This window comes from Zerene cesonia, chromosome 27 (assembly GCF_012273895.1).
Source record: "Zerene cesonia ecotype Mississippi chromosome 27, Zerene_cesonia_1.1, whole genome shotgun sequence".
In the NCBI taxonomy this organism is placed as follows: domain Eukaryota; kingdom Metazoa; phylum Arthropoda; class Insecta; order Lepidoptera; family Pieridae; genus Zerene; species Zerene cesonia.
Window position 1 is genome coordinate 1,167,339 of NC_052128.1, and position 20,860 is coordinate 1,188,198.

A 20,860-nucleotide genomic window follows, 5' to 3' on the forward strand; every position below is an offset into this window, starting at 1 on the left:
TAATAAATGTTATTTGCAGTTAACAATTTTCTTTTTTCTTTATTACAATATTTATGGCAAGACTAGGTATATGCTATAACATGCTATAAAACATATTATTGCAAACATGCGCTATTAAAAATCAAATTTATTTCCACCAACGTCCTCGTACACCTAAACTTGTCAGTATAATTTGCCTCTGAATAAACCATCGAATCACGAATCCCAGATCTGCAGTTAACAGCACCGAATAATAATGCCTCCTCCAAAATACCAATATGCACTCGATACCATCATTACAGATGATTGACGCGTAATACGATGGGCCAATGCAATCTGCTCAGCGTGCGTTATTGTTGTGATAATCCATTGTTTTGGGGTATTGTCTAGTATTCTACGTATCGCAGTATGGAATTATGGTTGTCAGTCATAATAATTGTGCAATAAAACGTTGATCATATGCTTTTTATAAAGACGCTATTTATTGCTAGTATTCAATGGGTAGACTCCATATAGAATTACTTCGTTTGGTAAGCGGCAACAGCAACAAGGTTAGGGCCGCTGCAAATGTATTGTCTGCTTTTTTGAGGAGAGGGTTGTCTTTGGGAATGAAGGAATAACTGGGAAGAAAGGACTGGGAATGATGTGGAATAGGATACGAGCCTGCGGCTCCCCCACTTACCAAACGAAACAAGGAATTCAGATAAAATCAGTTCAAATAACATAAATTTTGTTTTCCTACTATAACTTTGAAATGCATTTTTAAAATCACTCAACAATCTTGCAAAAAATATGTCTTCTATGCGATAAAATGTAGCCATTAGGTAAGATTTCATTCAATTCAATCAAAAACAAAATAAACATTCATTTATATCATTCCCCGCTAACAAAAAGAATAAATTATCATTTATTCGCAGAAGAGTAATTTAATAGGCTAATGGCTCTCATAGAAATGCTAGGAAATATTATACTTAATACAGGAATGAAATAATTGTAGAGTCCTTTAATACTCGAACAACAAAGGAAATCTGAAGGCTTGTGTAGGTGGAAAACTAGGTACTAAGGTAACCATGGTTACCTCAGATGCCGGATAACTTTTAGAGCGTTTAACTTTTTTACAGTCTTCAAAAATTCAAATGTGGCTATCCAATGATATGAAGTTGTTTCCCAAAATTTTAATAATGTGCTTTAGGTTACAAAATTTATTTAAACATCATTAAATATGACGCAGTTAAAATCTATATACATATGCAGAAAATACACATTTTCATTAAATAACACCTATACAGTGGCTATAAACCATCATCATATTTTAATGAAATTTATTTTATTACTCATAGGAATTTTATTAGAATAAAGGTAACATTATAGCCGATTACAACTCAACTCAAGGAATATTGAGTATATAAAACCTCGTACATATAAATCAGAAAAACAAATTAAAAGAAAATAACACTTCGTAAAGCACCACACTATCACTACTATGTGATAAAATACTACACATAATTAAAACAATATATAAAATCCATAAAAACACACAAAACACATATACTTCACAACATAAAAATATCTCAAGATTCTCCCAAAACTTACCAACCCTAACTCCCATCGTCACCAAGCTGGGCCGTCATACGCAGACTGATTTCAATACAGCTTGCTTCCCGAGGGGCGACAAACGTATTTTCATGTAAATGTAATGTCGGTAACACGCTAATACGAATTAGCTATGTTGGTATTCATCGCTGATTTACATACTCTATAAGCGTAAGGTTTGAGCGAATGTTCGCGCAAATTGGAAAGACGTATGGTGCGAAACATTTTATGCTATTGACGCTTCATCATGTAAACGTTACTAAGACATATTTATAACAACAGCGTAAATGATAACCCAACTAAAAGCTAATTAGGTACATTAATTTAAAATAAATAGAAAATATCATACCTGCGCGGCGAGCAGTAATAACACGAAAGGCAGCATTTTGCTGGTCTAAAATCGACCAAACGGTATATACTATACACAAATCTAAACAATCCCACCCCTATTTATACTTACGCAATAATACTTGACAAATTAATCACATTTGTCCAAATAAAAACTGCAAATATCTCAACAAATTTGAACCAGAGTCGATTTCTATCGTGTAGAATTTACGGTTGAAAATTGAATAGCTGTTATGGAATGAATTGAGCTTATAAAGTTGTAACTGTGTATTTAAATAACTTTAAACAAAAGGATTAATTGATTTGTTTCAAATGTTCAATTGTATTGCATGTGAATGGATATTGATTAAAATCAATAATATATATTGCGCGTCATACATTGTGTAAATATTGTAAATGTTATATTTAATGACTCTTTGGCTCCTACAATGTGATAAGCCTAAAACAATAGTGGAAACATTAAAGAGCAATTATTGTTCTTTGAGGTCAAATCATCAGTTCGAACGTAATCTGCTCTGGTCATAAGTTAATCCTAAAACTACGGGTGTTGTGCGCTGCTAGCTTTTTCTATTTGAGGATATTTCGTATAATAGGATAATGAGAGTGATTTTATAGAGATACTAGCTGTGCCCCGCTGCTTCATCCGCGTAAGTCCGTATCCCGTAGGAATATCGGGATAATAAGTTGCCAATATGTTATTCCAGTTGTCCAGCTGTCTACGTACCAAATTTCATTGAAATCGGTTCAGTAATTTTTGCGTAAAAGAGCAACAAACACATACACATCCTTACAGACTTTCGCATTTATAATATTAGTAGGACTCAAAAGCGCTTCTTAATGAAGTCCAGTTAAACTATTGTTTACATTCGTACATGTACATATAAACATTGTACATAGACACATGTGTTCTGTATTACTGCAGTCTTAGTGAAGTTCAGACACGTGGTAATTCACCCTTCACCATTTCCTAGCCAGAGCTAAGGGAAAATATTGGCCTTTTTAGTTCGTAAAATAGTTTATAACATTGGCTATATTGAGAGTTCATATTGTAAAATGCCATAATGAATTATATTTATAATCCAAAGCAAAGTTCATAAAATATGCCTCAGCTGAATAGGTATCTCCTAAATAGCAAAACAAGTATCATAAGCAAGATTCCGTGTAATGTATTGTAGCTTTATTTTCCCGAACTAGCCAGTAAACACGTGTTTGTTCCAAGGAAACAATTCCCGGGGGCTTCTAATCCTTCGGAGATTTATGTTACATCTGTATTTTGTATACTACCGAGTTTTACTAAAGGCTTACAGAGTCAAATACACACAAGGAGATGGCGCAAAGTTAAAGACACGCGATTTATACGACGTTTTTAGAGAACAGACGAATGGGAATGCAGTTAAACCTTGGTACACTAGATAATGAATAGATATTGTGCAAGAAATTTGGTCCGCGTGAAATGGAAAATGTCTAACAATTTTCTTTTATAAGTATCATTATGTGTACAAAGAGTGGATTAAAATCTTGATGTATGTTAGCCGCCGATCTATGACAGCGTAGTTCTATCAAGTATATTATTATGTTATCTGTGGTTCTATAAAGAAAACTGTTGTTCTTAATCTACATTTCAGCTTATTTTATTTTAAAAGAGCAACTACAGAGTTTCTTGCCGGCTCTTCTCTGTAAAAACTGCTTTCCGAACCGGTGGTAAATATTAAGACTGTGTAAAATGACGATTCAAGTCTAATTGAATAAAAAAATGTTTGAGTTTTGAGTTTGAGTCAAGATCATCAAGATGTAATTTGATCAATAATCTCACTAAGATAGAAAACATATAGTTGTAATTGCAAATGGATGAAAACGTGAAATACGTCACAATACCGTGACTCTTCGACATTTCTTACTTCCAACAAAAATTACTATAAAGAAATTTATTTCACAATTAAAGTAGCAGTCTTTAAGGCGAGTAAACGTTGCTAGTAAGAATGCTATTAAATCATACCAAAATTTTAAAATAATTTTGAGTATTAGCCCAAACAATGAATACAAATGAACAAAACACAAAGTTTTTCAGCAGCTGCACACTAATTAAAGACTAAATCGCTAAATAAAACTGGACCAAACTTAAAATTAGTACTGCACTAATTAAAACTTCATTAAAAAATTTCCTCTACAAAGAATAAAAGCCTTAGCTGGGTCCATGGCTTTTGTGCACCGGCCAACTTCAAGATAATCTAGCATTTCTAAGAATATCTTTGTATTTCAAGAGTTTTTATATTTGAAAGCTCTCATTGTAAATTACCGATTGACAGAAAAGGTTTATTCACGGCGCTTATAGTCGACTGAAGTAATTATAACCAGTCGATACTGATTATTTCTTCAGTAATCACTCCAGAAGAAAAGTTCTTCTGTTTCAGGGAATTTTGAAAAGAAACCGTTAAGCTGATGTTGTTTTTAGGAAACTTTATCTAATTTTCTTCGGACAGTGTAATGCGTGAGCAATGGAGTTATGATGGTGAACATTTACTATACTTGTAGTGTATGTTGCGTTGTTTATTAAACTAGATTTCCTACCACGTTCTCCCCCATAGCCAAAGTTATTAAAGATCTTTTGCCTGAAATGAATGAATCAAAAAAGGATGCACAGTCCCGTATATACAGACTCATATTCTCTCTTCACGCTTAAACATAATTTAAGACCCGAGATAGGCCGTAGCCAGTTTTTATCCCGGAATTCTCAAACGGTACCTATCTCAGTAAAACCCTCGGACTCTATCCTTTTCTGTGACAACGCGGGTGAAATCGCAGGCATTAAACTAGTTCCAAATCTAATCTCATATATATTTTCAAACGTTAAATCTCCCCAAAAATAATCTCAAAATTCCAAAGCAAAATAATTGAATACGCCAGAATAAATAACTGAAAAACGAAAAGAAATGCCCTGTGGTGACAGATAAGACTTATAAATAATTTATTAACTTCTCCCCGACAGTTTTGTTACGCTCTGCAATTTTATTTAACGTCAAGATGAGAAATAATTCTGAAATGCTGGGTGCCAGCGATAAGCCAGCAGTCGCGGTAGATACGCTTACATAGATGTTATTACTTATAAGTTATAAGTATATAAATGTTATAAGATAACATTGGCTGCTGATAAACATTGGCCTGCTTGCAGTTAAATGAAAGAGTCGTCTAATTCCAATTTAAAACGATTATGGATTATATTACAATTTATATTCTGCTAGATTTAAATTATGTGTGAATGTTGTTTACGTTGAAACAGAGAATTAAAATGGAAATTAATTAAAAAAAAAAATAAAAAATAAAAATCATTTATTGAACAAATTATAAATCACATAGAACATAAAACCCAGAATCCTAATATAGCTTTCGCTGTGTTTCAGGAGTCAGTGTCCTCCCGATACAGTACATAATAGTTCAATTTAGACACAATAAAATGTAATTGCTGCTACATACATATGACATTTAAATTCTATAATTGAATATAAATTTATAATATTTAATAATTAACACATTGTTTATACATACTGCATATGTTATAAATTTTAACAAATAAAAAAGCTTTATTATTTACCACCTTTTTTAATTGAAAAATTGTCATTTTATTAAATGCTCATTTAATACATAATATTATTTATCCATGCTATTATTATCCTTTATTAACCTATTTTCTATCCTATCCTTTTAATCATATTTTATGTATAGCAAACGTGCTAAGTAAATAAATTATGGTTTTTAAGAGCAACTACAAACCACTTTATGACTGTGCTGACCACTGCTAAACATAATATCTCTGAAAATTTCACTATGTCATATGTGCACGAAATTTCATGATACGTCCAGCCGTTACGGAGTATTAAGGGAACAAACCTTGTGACATGAAAAAAAATATATATTAGATTAGATTATAGATGTCTTTATGTGTTTATATTGTAAAAATGTGAGCTATATCTTTATATATATAAAATTCTCGTGTCACAGTTTTCGTTGCCATACTCCTCCGAAACGGCTTGACCGATTCCTCTGAAATTTGGTAAGCATATTGGGTAGGTCTGAGAATCGGCCAACATCTATTTTTTATCCCGATATTCCTACGGGATACGGACTTACGCGGGTGAAACCGCGGGGCGCAGCTAGTTTTCATATAAATGTGGTGTGAAACTTCAACTGTGAAAAGAATAAACTCCGAATTATTAAGAACTAGCTTTTGCTTGCGGCTTCAAACGCGTTAAATTCGGAGTAGTTAAATAGATGTTATAGATGTTATTGTACATATAAACTTCCCTCTTGAATCACTCCATATATTAAAAAAATAGATAAGATAAGACAATTTTTTTTCATTCTTTTATATATACTACCAGTTTTGCACGCGGCTTGGCACGTGTTGAATTTAATTGCAATTGTCAAAATTAAAAATATGTACATTTCTTCATTCAAATCCGTTGAACAAGCTTGTTATATAATATACTAGCAATTCGCCCGTAGTACATATTATATAGTCTGTCACTAAGAAAAGATGGTGGAAATAATGGTAAATGCCTCGTGGTTTTTTGTTAAAACATTTCATATGTACAAAAACACAAATATCTTCTTTTTATAATATTAGTTCAAATGTTATATAATTTGAGATTACTATTTAGGGTTCCGTAGCTAAAACGAACCTATGACTAAGACTTCGCTGTCTCTCTAATTATCTATCTATCGCAACGTCTCGTATCTGTGTAGTTCGACAATCGAAAATTTCAGGGACGATATATATTTCTTGACGCTATAACAATAAATAAGATTAAGCAACTGTTGACACGGTCAAAAATTAAGTGGGTGATAATTTTTACTCTCAGTTTGTTTGTACGGAACCCTTAGTGTCGCAAGTTCATCTCACACTTTTTTGTATTAATCATAATATAATTCAAATATTGTGTTCTCTTTTTTATAAAAAGCGTGGTAAGATAGTTGTCCGCGTGTACAGTTATCAACTATAACAAATTTGCTTCGTTGAAGTTCACTGCATTGAAAATTCATTTTACTAACATGGCGTTATATATAAACTGTTATGAAGTTTCACGGTTATAATTTAAATGACGTGACGTTCAAAAACGCACTTTAAAATAACAATAGCAATAGATTTATATGAAATTATTCGCATCTGACTCATTCATCGCGGTCAGTGTATGTGTGCAGAAAATATGGGGAGTAAATTATTCCATATTTTAATGTTAATTATGGTGAGTAATTTTGACTCTTATTTGGTGGACGCTGAAGAGCGGAATTGCCGTGAAGGGTCTGCAAGCTCGCACTGGGAGATCATTATATCAAGATATAGAAAGAAAATGACTATTTTAAATAAAAAACTGCACCGCCGCTACATTGTCAGAACTTAATCAAATTTAAATATGATCACGTGGAAGGCACCAGCCACAAAAGGATTCATAAAAATCGGTACACGCAGTAAAAAGTTATGAGGCAACAAACATAACAAAAAATTTGAAAGATTGAGCTATACTTGGTTGTAATTGAAAAATTCGCTAATATTATTGTTTTTTTTTATTTGCACTATTTTGACCCTTGACTCAAAAATAAGGGGTTTTAACCACTATCCATCAAACAACTTAACCTTTATGACCTCAACGCGTCTGTCTGTAATATTATAAAAACCAATCACTGAGGTTTATTAATTGAAAATAGAAACGTATCTAGATTAATGAAATTAAGCAATCAAATATCAAAATTAGATAACATGTTTAGGTTTTGTAGAAACATTTGATACTTATTGCGCCCCGCGGTTTCACTCGCTTAAGTCCGTATCCCGTAGGAATATCGGGATAAAAGTAGCCTATATGTTATTCCAGTTCTCCAGCTATCTATGTACCAAAATTCATTGCAATCGGTTCAGTAGTTTTTGCGTGAAAGAGCAACAAACGCACACACATTTTCGCAGTTATAATATTAATAGTAAGTAGGATATTATATTATATATATTAAGTAAGATAGGATTATCACTCTCTAAATTAGGTGATAAGCTTGTTGAAAGACCAAGAATTCCATTAGGTTGTTCGTTTAAATCTGTATTTTGTTTCAGGTTTATTTCGCGAACGCGTATAGCGAAGAAAATATAACAAAATCTGATGATGAAAGTTCTATCACCTATTATACAATCGCTAGCAGATCTATCGCTTTTCTTCCAACAGTTATATGACCTATTCATTGGAAGTAATTAAGTAAATTATTTTGCGTGTTTTCAATAAAATAGTATTCATTTGCATTACTAGGCTGTGATACATTTCTCTCATTTGTCATAACATTTTTTTACACATTAATATGCCATTATTTATACCAACAAAATTATCATGTCTTCTCAATTCGATTGCAAGTTCATCCAGCTCTGAGTTCTAACATGTCTGGTAAACTAAAATAACTAAGGTATAATAAACTACCTAGAAAATGAATAGGTCCCTTTATAAATATCTCTCCAATTAAAATATCACTAGAAAACTGAAATCACCGGCATAAGAACTAACTTGGAAGTTTCGCAAGTAGTTGGCAAGTTTTCAATTGGGCTCGTCCCTATCATTTACTAGGCTACTAAACGCAAAACTTTAAACTGCTTGGCTTACTGCATAGAAAACTAAATATTCAACGGTTAAATGGTTTCATATACTTTTGAAGTAAACTAATTTTGCGCAATGTAATCAGACATACCTAAAAATTTATCGTATTGCGAATTATTAAGTATGGGTAAACGAATATCTAATACCAATTAATAATTATTATTATATAACATAAAAAAAAACTTGTACCCTTGAAACAAACCTCTTTTTGAATAAGTTTAGGAAGCAACATAAAAACACAGAGTATTACGTATAGTATTATGTTATCTGTGGTATTACTATGTATTACTTTATAGAATATTCGTATAACCGTATTTTACTATGAATTCCAAATAGCCATCCCACAAGTCATAAAACGGAACGTCCCCAAAGACTTCGTTAAGATTGGCAAAACCAAATCAATCCGAATATTGAGGAGCAGCATTTAGAAATTGCAGCAACAATTCATCAAGTATTTAGCAAAAGCCGCTCCAATTTGCTGACGTCACGATTCCGACCGCACTGTTAGCAAGTTCAAGTCTCTGTCAAGTCTGCGACAGTCGATAGCTAATCCCCAAAGATCAAGTCAATAGCAAATAGTCGCAGGCTGTGCCTATTTATCATGGTCTCGATTCATGCAATAGTAATTCAGTTATATCTCTATTGACTAACTGGCCTACGGAACTGTCGTCAAAAGACATATTTTTCTTATGTATATGATAAGAGTTAAAACGCGTTTTCGTTTCGTTTCAATTACAACGCGTTTTTCAAATATTTAACAAAGGCATTTAGTAACAACTAGCTGCGCCCCGCGGTTTCACCCGCGTAAGTTTGTATCCCATAGGAATATCGGGATAACAAATCGCCTATGTGTTGTTCCAGTTGTCCAGTTATCTACGTTTGTTATTTCATTGCAATCGGTTCAGTAGTATTTACGTGAAAGAGTAACAAACATACACATACATCCATCCTGACAAACTTTCGCATTTTTTATTATTAGTAGAAAGGTCTAGTTCTAACTAGGGAAAACGCGTTGTAATGAAGAAGGGATTTTAATGGTAACATAATATATAAAATTCTTGATGCTACCACTATAGGACTAACAAAAATGGATTTTAAGTTCAGACCAATAGTTTTTGAGATAAGCTCGTTCAACCATACAAAATCAATACGATAGCTATGTATGTATGTATGTATGTAAATCAAACACAGGAAAATACGATAGCTATGGTTATGTACTATGGTGAGGAACTATAATTAGCCGACTGTACCAAAATATATATTAATATACCTACAACCACTCGATAAACATAATCTTTCTATCTTTCTGGCAGTCTTTGTGGGTGCCGAACACGCTTCGGCACGACTTAGGTCAGCTCGCACAATACATTTATTTCGTTTGGTGAGTTTCCGTGGATCCTCTCCTTATCTCTTACCATCAATCTATTAGTAGAAGTCCCTACCTCTATTCTATATATATTTATTGGGGAGTGGTTATCATTTCCATCAGGGGGATCACCAGTTCGATCGCCCGCTATGACATAAAAAACAGTCGGTTAAACGTGTTGGATGAATTTACCTGATACAATAACACATTTTATTTGAACAAATGGTATATGTTACAAATACACAAATGAATTTAAATTTAAATGCTTACGATAGTTATAATAAAATTACCTTAAGAATGGAACGTAAAGAATAATAAAACATTAAACTATTAATATATTTCCAGTAATTTAAAATAAATAAAAATTGGAAACACATTCCATTCTGTATAGAAGGAACATCGCCGAGATTAACTCTGTTTTCTATTTAAATATATATGAATTAAGCTATAGTGTCCTATGTAATTGACAATTTCATTCATCATAAAAGAGTTTTGCAATTAATCTAAATAAACATTAACTAAATATGGCCACTTGGGGTCACGTGCAACGATTAATTTCGAAATATCCTCTACCCAAAAATCGGTGAATTTACAAAAACTTAAACACATTTTCAGCCAAGATTTTTAATAAGCTCCGTCAGATATCTGAACTCCTTTTTGTCGTGTATCTCGTTGTCTTCTTCGGGAGGGGGAGGGGCGCGGGTCGCCGCCGCGGGTCCGGGGAGCTCTGACACGAATATACGTACCTATAAAGATGATTTTCATGAGAGGAAGATAAATCGGTCAAGTGCGAATCGGACTCGCGACACTTTCACTTTTAAACACAGATACCAAAGTAGAGCAACTGCTAAGAAAATGGTCACCCATCCAAATTTTGACCGTGCCAGCCGTTGCAAAACCTCGGTTTTTTATTATTTTAAATAAATTTTACGTACAAAATTTTTAGAAAAAAATGTCCATTAAAAACAAAAAAATATATGTATATTGTATAAATAAGGTACCTACACCCTAATAAATATTACAAGAATAGTATTATGTTATCTGTGATTAATATGTTACATGAGTGTCGAGAAAGTATAATATCACTCGGCATATTCCACTTATTTTTATATGATAAAAGCTGCACAATCTGGAGTTGCCCATTTGAACCGCTCAAACTCTATCTCTAGAATGTTATTCGTCATGCACAAAGCGCTTTATATTCCCTTAGAATGCGTCTAATTTAGCAATAAATTTATGTAAATGTGCGTACCTTATTATTAACAGCTCGAAAATTTTGTAGTAACTTCAAAGCCGACCTCTTCTCAGTGGGATGCGATATTTGGTACAGACGCAAGGCTCGGTGAAACTGTATACATATATACATTTGAAACTAATTATATCATTACTATTATCAGGAGTGCATTTTATATCGTATTTTTATGCTGGACAAATAAATTAAAAATGAATAGAAGTAAAACATATTGCAAGACTTACACTAGCAATGAGCCAGGAAATAATAAAGAAAAGAAATAAGGCAAAACGTTATAAGTCTATACAACATTTTGAAAGAGCCAGGATTCCAAAACAAACATAAATAAAAACTCCAAAACCACTGGGTTTAGTTGGAGTTTTAGTAGCTTAGTGGCTAGTACAGATGAGCCTAGTTCTACATATAACTTACCTGATGGTGATGTTTCGAAACCGTTCGTAATTTAAATAAATAAAAATACAATTAGAATTAGACCAGTGAGTAAATTTATTTTAAAAAACCATATTCATTAAATACCCGCTACACTAGAGACCAGATGACCCTATACTGCTGACTGCTTTGTCACTGCTGCTGCTGGTCAGTTTTCACGGTAAAAATACAATCCAGCTAACCTAGCACAAGTGTCGATATATCTCCAACTTAGTCTAACAATATACCCGCTCCAACAGACACCAAGTGTCCTTATACTGCTGCAGGAAGACCAGCGGCGTCAGCACGGCCGCGTGGTAAGCAGCCTCGCGGTCCAGGAGGTGTTCAGTGTCGGCCAGACCGTGGACAGTGGCGCGATACTTGTGCAAGAAGGCTGTGTTTGCGTGGTCACGGTCGAAACTGGGTAGAAGGAATTTGACGCGGGGAATAGTGGTTTAAGTACACGACAATTCTTAATCATTATTATGATGCGTTATGAAAAAAATATATTATAAATTTTATTTTAAAATGTATTAAAATTAAAGTGTAAGTTGTTCTTCTCTGTAGAAATTTCTTTTCTCTTTCCTTCTATGTAGTATGAAGATTCAATAGTGTTTCGAAATTAAAGAAAAAAAGTAGTTATAGCAAATGTAATTTCCTGAAACCAACGGTTATGACGCATCATAAATTGGTAAAGCTTAAGAACGAAGCGCTGCGGGGGAGCAGTAATTTGATGGTAAAAGGTTAAGGACTTACTATGGTAAAATTGCGTAAAAGCGCTTGATGATGTCCCTACTAGAGGGCTGTACCCTCATACATGGTGGCTGACCGTCATCATCGGGTCGCCTTAAATGCCTGTAGGACACCTTGTCTTCTATCTCAGCAGCATCGAAATCTAAACTATTCGTAGGTATCTAGAACAACTCATCTTTAAGCTTAAAAAAATTTTCGTAAGTACTTGACGTAGTTACCTATATATTATACTAACCATAATGAAAAGTAATATTATTTCACACAATTTTGTTCCCATGTCAAGTATTTACAGAGACTCATTATAATTTACTTATTTATTGATTCAAATCATATTAGCTTTGCGTTGTTTGTGACATCAATATATTTGGTGAAATCCGTCACGGATCCGTCATTATTTAAGAAACTTTCAGAAATTACAGACGAAATTGATCTAGTACAGAATATTAATAAAGTATTATATTACGTTACTTCTATTACTGCTAATATGTAAGTTATGGTTATGTTATCACTATTCGGACCTCGACAAAATTAACAACATTCATCATATTTTCATAATATGCTGTGAGATATTGCCGTACATTTTTTTTATTTAATAATGATTTGTTTAAGAATTGAGGATTAATGGATTTTAATCGTGCTTTATTCATCTCATTTTTATTGTTTAAATAATTAATAGATGGAATTCGAATTCTGTACTATTTTATAATTACAAATAACTTTAAACGAAGCATAAAAACAAAATCTGCGAAATAATTAAAGTTTAATCAGACACATTTCCCGCGCAAATCGCTAAAAGCAAAATCACGTAGCGGTATTTCCCGCGCGGCGGCCATCATTCGCGCGAAACCGCAGCTTTCGGTTGACAGCACCAAAGTGAGACAACGCAGACGCACGCGGCACGTCAGAGGGAAACGCGTGGAATTACAAATATCCAACTAGCTCCAACTTCATTCGGAAAAACATTTGACTTTAAAACACAGTAATATGATCACGTATTTTGTTTGCGCACTTTCAAAAGTAAATTTGACATAGTTTGTTGTTTGTACAACATGTATCTATAAAAACTAGTTATATCACTCGCTGTTTTGCTTGCGTGAGCTTCGTTATCACAGCCAAACTGTTTCAATATTGTTTCGTATTCATATTGCGTTTTTGTCCTGAGTATTGTTTCAGAATATAGCATTAAAAAGAGCCAGACAAACATGATATATGGAGGTTTCATAAATCTTAAGCTTTGAAAAATCGATTCATTGTATTTAATTTATTGTTCACAGACAATTTTATTGAAATTATTATGTACATTAAGAATGAAAAATAAATCAACTCAATACAATAAAGAGTTTATTAAACTAATAAACTGTTGACAAATAAAATCATAGACATGGATGAGACAGTACAATCGTTGGCAACAATCAATCGGCTCACTTCCACCTTCGGCGAACTCTGATCTGGTTTTGGTGATTGAAGGAGTTCTAGCTTATATTTTGGGTGGGAAATCTAAAAAATAAACATTATCAGTTCAAGTCTGAAATCAGGTCAAATATCCGTTTCTTTTACTATCCCAATCCTGTCCTTTATTCCCTCATCAATGTTTTCCCTATCCCTTATCCAGTAAAGTCGACAATCTGTTTGCTAAGGGATATATAGCCTCAGCAAATATTTCTGGACGCTGGTCGCTTACCATGGGGCGACCAACCAGTTCCTATGCCAACAATTACAAAAAAATATAACATAGGACTGAATAGTTTGTTTGATTATTTGATGGAATACGCTAATCCTAAGAATGGATGTTTCGGTAAAATAAATATATTGTAGAGTGAAGTAGCATCAATCAATTATCGAGGATGGCTTGGTTATATCACGCTTCGACCTACGTCTGCAGAAGCAGAGCATTAATAGATAATATTGCAAATTGACGAGGGCAAACGGGTGTCGTCTACTTCCTCCGAATCAAGTCGCGGCCGTGGCTAGTAAACAACAGAAAAACTTGTCCATTAGTTTTTTGTAGCAAACGCATCAGTTTTGCATTGAAACTTCCGAATTAATAATATTAATAGATTTTAATAACCTCCGTCTCCATTATCTTCTGGCGTTTCTTACCACGCTTCGAGGTTGAACTTTTCTCCGTTCTCTGCAACATTTGTAACACCAGTGTCTTAATAACATCGCTTTTTGAGAGTTGTAAGTTATATACAGATACAGTTATATACGCGATTAATGTAGGTCACTACAATAAACAACTTGTCGTCACAGCCAAAATTTGTCGGAAGCAAAACTCTGCCTACACGTTAGATAGGCAGAGTTTTCTTATACTGACACCAATGTAATGTCAATACATTACAGTGTTCCGCTTAGATTTTTGTTTTCGTCACTATACTGTAGTATCATATTATCTATGACCATACTTTATTACCAATTTATATATAAATTCTTGCAATATTGATAACTAACTTTAACTTTTTGAGACGTTGTCTGATACAAGTCGGCAGGCGTGATGCTCTGGACGAACTCCTCCATGATGAACCTGGCCCTCGCCACCACCATCTCGAGCTGTCGCATCTGCTTCGCTATCTCGTATGGTTTCGCCCCCGATAGGTATTTGTTCACCTGTAAATTATTTCATTTGGTCATTTCAAATGTTGACAGAGATATATATAGTGGCATTAAGACAAGACTCTAACTGCTGGGCCGCAGCACTTCGCCTGAAGTGGTACTTCATGTAAACACCTTTTTAAGAACACAGTGCACATTTGTCTCCGTCCTGTTTTTTTCCTCTGTTTGTTAATTTTTCTTTGTTTAATTGTCTTATTTTGTAATTGTCATGTATTGAATGTGTTCTTTTAATAAACTTTTAATCTATCTATCTCTCTATCTATCTAAACATTCAAAAAGTACCAACCTAAACCCACACTAAATACATATAAAGAGTATAAAGTTAGACTGTTAAAATAAACGAACCGGCCCTTATCCACTTCCTCATCCTTCCCAGTCCATTCCTTTATTTCCGTCGTCAATCTTTTCCTTATTCTTTACCCCTTTAAAGCGGGTAATGCAGCGGCCTACCTCTGCAAATATTCATGAGCGGTGGTGATCGCTTACCCTCAGATGAACCAACAGCTCTGTTGCCCGCAATGACAAAAAAATGCAATACCATATTATTGATCATGCATAATTTAAATGATAACAAACGAATACTTACTAATAAAATGCTTCTAATGCTGCTTCTAATCTGTCAGTACGTTATAACGACTTTCATACCTTCTTTATAGGACACCATCCATATTTATTAGTTGTGACAGGATCAGTGACCAGCATCCATATTACCGCCAGAACCCTCGGAAAAGTGGTGTGGGGTTCTCCCATCATCATCATAGGTGTCTTCACCAAGGAATCTAAGTCCGGTTCCGCTTCGAACATCGATGATTCCACCAGTAATTTCGTTCGCACCAATACTTGAATTAGTTCAGAGACTAGGGTCCCATCGTCGCCTTCTAAATTTCTTTTGAAATGTAAAAAAGTTAAGGGTACATTAAACCTCTAAATGGAGTATTTGAATGGAATTCATATTGTTGAGAATATGTTAAAATAAACAATATTAAAATGATCATCGTCAACATTTTAGCTACTTGTTTCTGAATGCTAAGACATTCGGAAATTATACTTTGTGTAAAGTTGTATGAAATACATATAAGATTATGACACATTACACTTTAAACTCACTTCAGCAGTTCCAACATAAGCCGGCCGACCTTTCCCGGTGTGGGCCTGGGATATAATATACAATCAGTGCTGACGACTCTTGCTGGAGGCGCTTCTGTCTCAAAAGCCGCCGCCAGCTCTCTCTGCCGGAAGTCTTCAGCAGCAAGCCAGTCCAGGGTCAGCGCTGAGCGGTAGGCGGCGATGCCGCGCAGCGTTGAACGGGACATATTGAAGGGATAGTAGTAATAGTCTTCTGACTTGCACTTGTGAATGTATAGATAGAAACAATGTTAATAGGGATTTAAACTGACACAAAAAAAACTGATGGCATGGTGCAATGATTCAATGTTTCATCGGGCTTCTCTTTTTTGCTTATATGATCTGTGCAAGCCTTTGTGACAAGTGTAAAAATCATAAGGTGCATTCGATGAACGTGAAAAAAAAAAGTTCATGAAATAAACATTTTTCATTATTCATTTCAAGTGTAACGCGTATATGTGATATGACAAAAATACAGATATTGTAAAAGACAATTCGTGTCTTGGTGATCGGACGAATCGATAATTGTTTGATACAAAATAACTTTTCATAATTAATTGTAAAAACGTGTCGAATATCTATAAAACCTATAGTCTATTGTATCTACTTACTATAATTTCAAGAATTCTCAAGAATTCCCATGATAGTTTAAAGTGTAAAAAATAAAAATGATATCACAAACATCCAATTTAGAAAAACGCTAAAGCTGTAAAACAAAACGAGATTCGCCTTAGAAAATTCTAAATAAAAACTTTCAGATGTATAAAGTCGCATTTGTAAAGATTATAAATAAGATCAGAGTCTGAGGGAGTCTCGTTAGCTGGAATTATTTAACTTTTTCAATTCTCTATTCTTTGTGCGCTGTATTCCGTACAAATGACTTTATAAAAATTTACTTTATAATTGAAACAGAAATGAGAGTTTCGGCTTAGTACAGGCACGTACCTACAGGTGAGGCGTGGGTGTCTAGTTGAACTTAATATATAAGTATTTATGAAAAATTCACAAACGCCTCCTGTATGATAAACAAACTATTTTAACAATAAGAGTTTTGTATTTAGTCACATAGCTTACAATTACTAAATAAAGAGCGATAAATTGTGTGTGTGAGTGGGTGTGCGTGTGTGAGGTGTGAGGAGAGTCAAATGTGTTATGTTGTTATTGATAATATTTAACACAGATGGATATGAGAGTGATCCCTGAACGATATAGGCTATATATGTACTGTATGTAGATCGAGTAATAAGCACATAACAAATATTTTATACAATGTTTAAGTATCTATCGATCTGAGTAATGTAGAGTCGTAAAATATGTTCAATTTATTCGTCAATCGAAAAATCGAAAAAACTATACCAAACAATTAACCTTGATGGAGATAATCGAAAATAACATGCACATGTATGTCATTTTGTGTTAAATCTGATTAACTAATTAGAGCCCAATTAAGATGGCTTAATTATCAACTCATATAAAATCCAGTATTTATTATATCGACAGGGGTTCATTGTGTTATGAGGCAAAAGGATTCTTCATCAACGGCCCATTTTTACGAGGGTAAAATGTTAATTAATTTTATATGAATCATCGCCCCACATACTCGTATTAACATTCACTTCACCCGTGTTATCTCCAATTTTATTGAGCAGCTACACAGTAAAATTGCCTTCAGAAATAAAAGCGAATTATGTTTACGAAGTGTATGACGCGACTCTTTAAAATACATCGCTTCTATTCTCTTTTTTTACCTATACTAATATTATAAAGCTGAAGAGTTTCATTTCTTTGTTTATTTGAACGCACTTATCTCAGGAACTACTGGTCCGATTTGAAAAATTCTTTGCTAGATAGGCCATTTATTGAGGAAGACTATACGCTATATATGTACCACGGGCGAAGCCGGGGCGAACCGCTAGTATGTAATAATCGTCTGCAAATTTCAAGTAAGCATTATAATATCAGATCAATTAATCTTGATTGTTGGATAAAATAAAACTTACACTATAGAGCATTAAAATATAACAATTTTTTGGTTTTTGCCAAAATGTGTGTTTTGAATGTCGCCCACAACGCTGGATGACGACATGGATGGATATAATATTTTTAATGTCTGAGCATGCAACAGGAAAACCAAAAGAAAATTATGTATTAATGCTATATTTAAAAATACATCAATTTATTATTATAAAATTATATTCAGGCTTTCCCACCGTCAGCGGTATAGCCTGTATATGTTATCGTTACAATCCATTTGTAGTTGAATTAATTAACCGACGTTTTATCTGTTTCATTAATAAATTGTAAATTGTATTAGTCTTATCCTTCAAAGTGGCGTAGAAGGCATCAAATTCTGAATGCTGAATATACATATTATATTTCAAATGCTTGTTCAATAATTACCATTCATTAGTAGTCGTAAAGGCTACAAACATAAAGATGAAACGGAACTAAAACAGCTCCACGTACAGGCAACATCCAGTAAATCGTACTCGAGCGATCAAAATGAATTGGCCGAGTAATAAAGAATAATATAATGGTTGACCCGCTACTAAGGGGTTAGGTACAAACAAATTTAGATCGTAAAAATGTTTGATGAGCTATACCAGCAGATGGGGTGTTGGAGCCGGCGTAATTTATCATCAAACGTAAATTCTCGTTTATTTCGTAATTTGCTGCTTTCGCGCGGTTTATACAATTTATCGATGGGTTTCATATTATTTTTGCAGTTTAATTATAGAATATTGTAAATAATGTAAGGGATAACGGATAATTGGAGGGATAAGATGGATAGGACTAAAGTAACGATAATAAAATATAAAGTTGACTATTTTATGAGCAGAACATACACAAACATATACAAAATATGAGAATGGACTCAAGTGTAAATTTATCTCAAAGTGATATAATAAAATATCAAGTACTATTACAGTAAAGGTAATGAAATATAAGACTGTGGTATAAGGAATCGACAGCACTAGGCTTTTTCCCGCGACTTTGCTCGGAGGGTAGAAGCAAATTAACATGGTAATGAGATGTTTCACCACGGTAAAAAGTCTATGTCATTCTCTTGCCTGCTGCCTATCTCCAGACACAAAAATCCTACCATAAAATTGCTCTATTGCGACTTGAAAGACAAACAAAACTACGGATAGAATCATGGGCGTACCCCATGCAGGGGAGGGCAGCTGCCCCCAATGGATATCGTATACCTCTCTACTCTCTATTGTTATTGAAGAAGCTGAAGGCTGAAGATCCTCGGAAGTTACTTTTAAGGATCTTAAACGACTAAGGAGACTAAGTTCTCCTATATACCTACCTAATTAAAGAATCTGAATAAAGAAATACTTATTTTTATTATATTTTCTGTTTGTTTATTTGACTTGGTTTCTATAAAGCATTTGCAGGATAACTTGTGGGTGTTTTCCTTATATATATTGTAGGTGTCTTCGTGTGGTGTGTAAGGCAAAACAAGCGCGCGGGACCTGCCTTCAAAAATTTGATTTGCCCTCCCCTAGCCCAGAACCTGGCTACGGACATGGGTAGAATGCTTGTAGTTATATAAATTTGACAAATCTTTTTACTTTTATTAATATGAACAATTTATACTAAAACCACTTTTTGTCGGCGGCTTCGCTCGTGTTCTCGCTAGATCTAAACTATCTCGAATCCACCTGACACACAGGAACTAATTAAGAAGAGCAGGATTTTCACTGACAAAAACACGGACAGAAGAAATAATTTCACGTCCGACATTAACTGCTGATAGATGGCTACCTACATAATAAACGCGCGGACCAATCTAATTTTTCGCACGATAAAGCATTCTCGTGGCATCATTATAATGTAATAGTGGTGGTAAATTCAAAGAATGTCGCAGGTGGCAAGTTTTAGGTCTATTAAAAGTAAAATTATATGTATACGTAATAGTTCCTTAATTATGTGAGAATATTAGTATTTAATACAATATAATAGTCGTGTTAATCACACCACTAATAACTGAAGAATGGTCAATTTTAACGATTTTTGCTTTGTTGGTTTCGCTTACGGTTGGTTTAGGGTAAGCTGAAGAAGCTACAAGCTAGTATGCAATATAAAAATATAAATGTGTACTAGCTGTTCGCCCAGCTTCGCCCGTGGTACATATAGTCGGTTCAGTAGTTTTTCCGTGAAAACGTTACGAACATACAAAAGTACAAAAGTTTCCTGTTTATAATATTAATGTAGATATCCTACTATCCTACTAATATTATAAATGCGAAAGTTTGTAAGATGTGTGTGTGTTTGTTGCTCTTTCACGCAAAAACTACTGAACCGACTGCAATGAAATTTTGTACGTAGATAACTAGAATAACATATAGGCAACTTTTTATCCCGATATTCCTATTGGATACGGACTTACGCGGGTGAAACCGCGGGGCGCAGCTAGTACATTATAATAATATTAAGCTAAATAGTTTTGTATGAACACATTTATCTCAGGAGCTACTAGACCGAAAATAGCATTAATTAAACATCAAACGAAACTATTCTATGCTTTATAGCCATTTTCTACCACAGTTTAACTACCTTTGTCTTATAGTATAAAAAAACTCACCAATGGTATAAAAGTTATTGCCAGTATGATACCAATCATTTTTTTTATTCTATGGCATATCTGTTCGAGTATATTACACTTATTATTTCAATTTACAAACGAAATATATTGTTTGTTTAAATATTCATTATAATACAAATTTTCTGTCACTCAAATTAACGATTGACAAGATGTTACATAGAGTAATGTAATATATAAAAATATAT

The 20,860-nt window shown here is 33.8% G+C and overlaps 3 protein-coding genes across 3 annotated transcripts in view; all 3 read right to left on the minus strand.

Moving 5' to 3' along the window:
• The window catches only part of LOC119837253 (fibroin light chain-like), an 8,128-nt gene extending 6,171 nt beyond the window's left edge, over positions 1-1,957 (minus strand). The window contains exon 1 of the mRNA XM_038362770.1: positions 1,922-1,957. Coding sequence (XP_038218698.1) covers positions 1,922-1,957 — 36 coding nt within the window. The remainder of the gene's footprint in view (positions 1-1,921) is intronic.
• Positions 1,958-10,452: 8,495 nt separating this feature from the next.
• Positions 10,453-12,867, minus strand: LOC119837254. The gene is made up of 5 exons (XM_038362771.1): positions 12,841-12,867; positions 12,326-12,483; positions 11,818-11,989; positions 11,162-11,257; positions 10,453-10,655 (listed from the first exon to the last, which is right to left on the minus strand). Exons 1-5 carry the CDS (start codon positions 12,865-12,867, stop codon positions 10,521-10,523), a joined length of 588 nt encoding a protein of 195 aa, XP_038218699.1. The 3' UTR covers positions 10,453-10,520.
• A 656-nt stretch (positions 12,868-13,523) lies between these two features.
• Positions 13,524-20,802, minus strand: LOC119837425. Its single transcript, XM_038363000.1, has 6 exons — positions 20,655-20,802; positions 16,043-16,284; positions 15,581-15,821; positions 14,774-14,929; positions 14,391-14,453; positions 13,524-13,819 (listed from the first exon to the last, which is right to left on the minus strand). Exons 1-6 carry the CDS (start codon positions 20,691-20,693, stop codon positions 13,667-13,669), a joined length of 894 nt encoding a protein of 297 aa, XP_038218928.1. The 5' UTR covers positions 20,694-20,802; the 3' UTR covers positions 13,524-13,666.
• Positions 20,803-20,860: the final 58 nt, after the last annotated feature.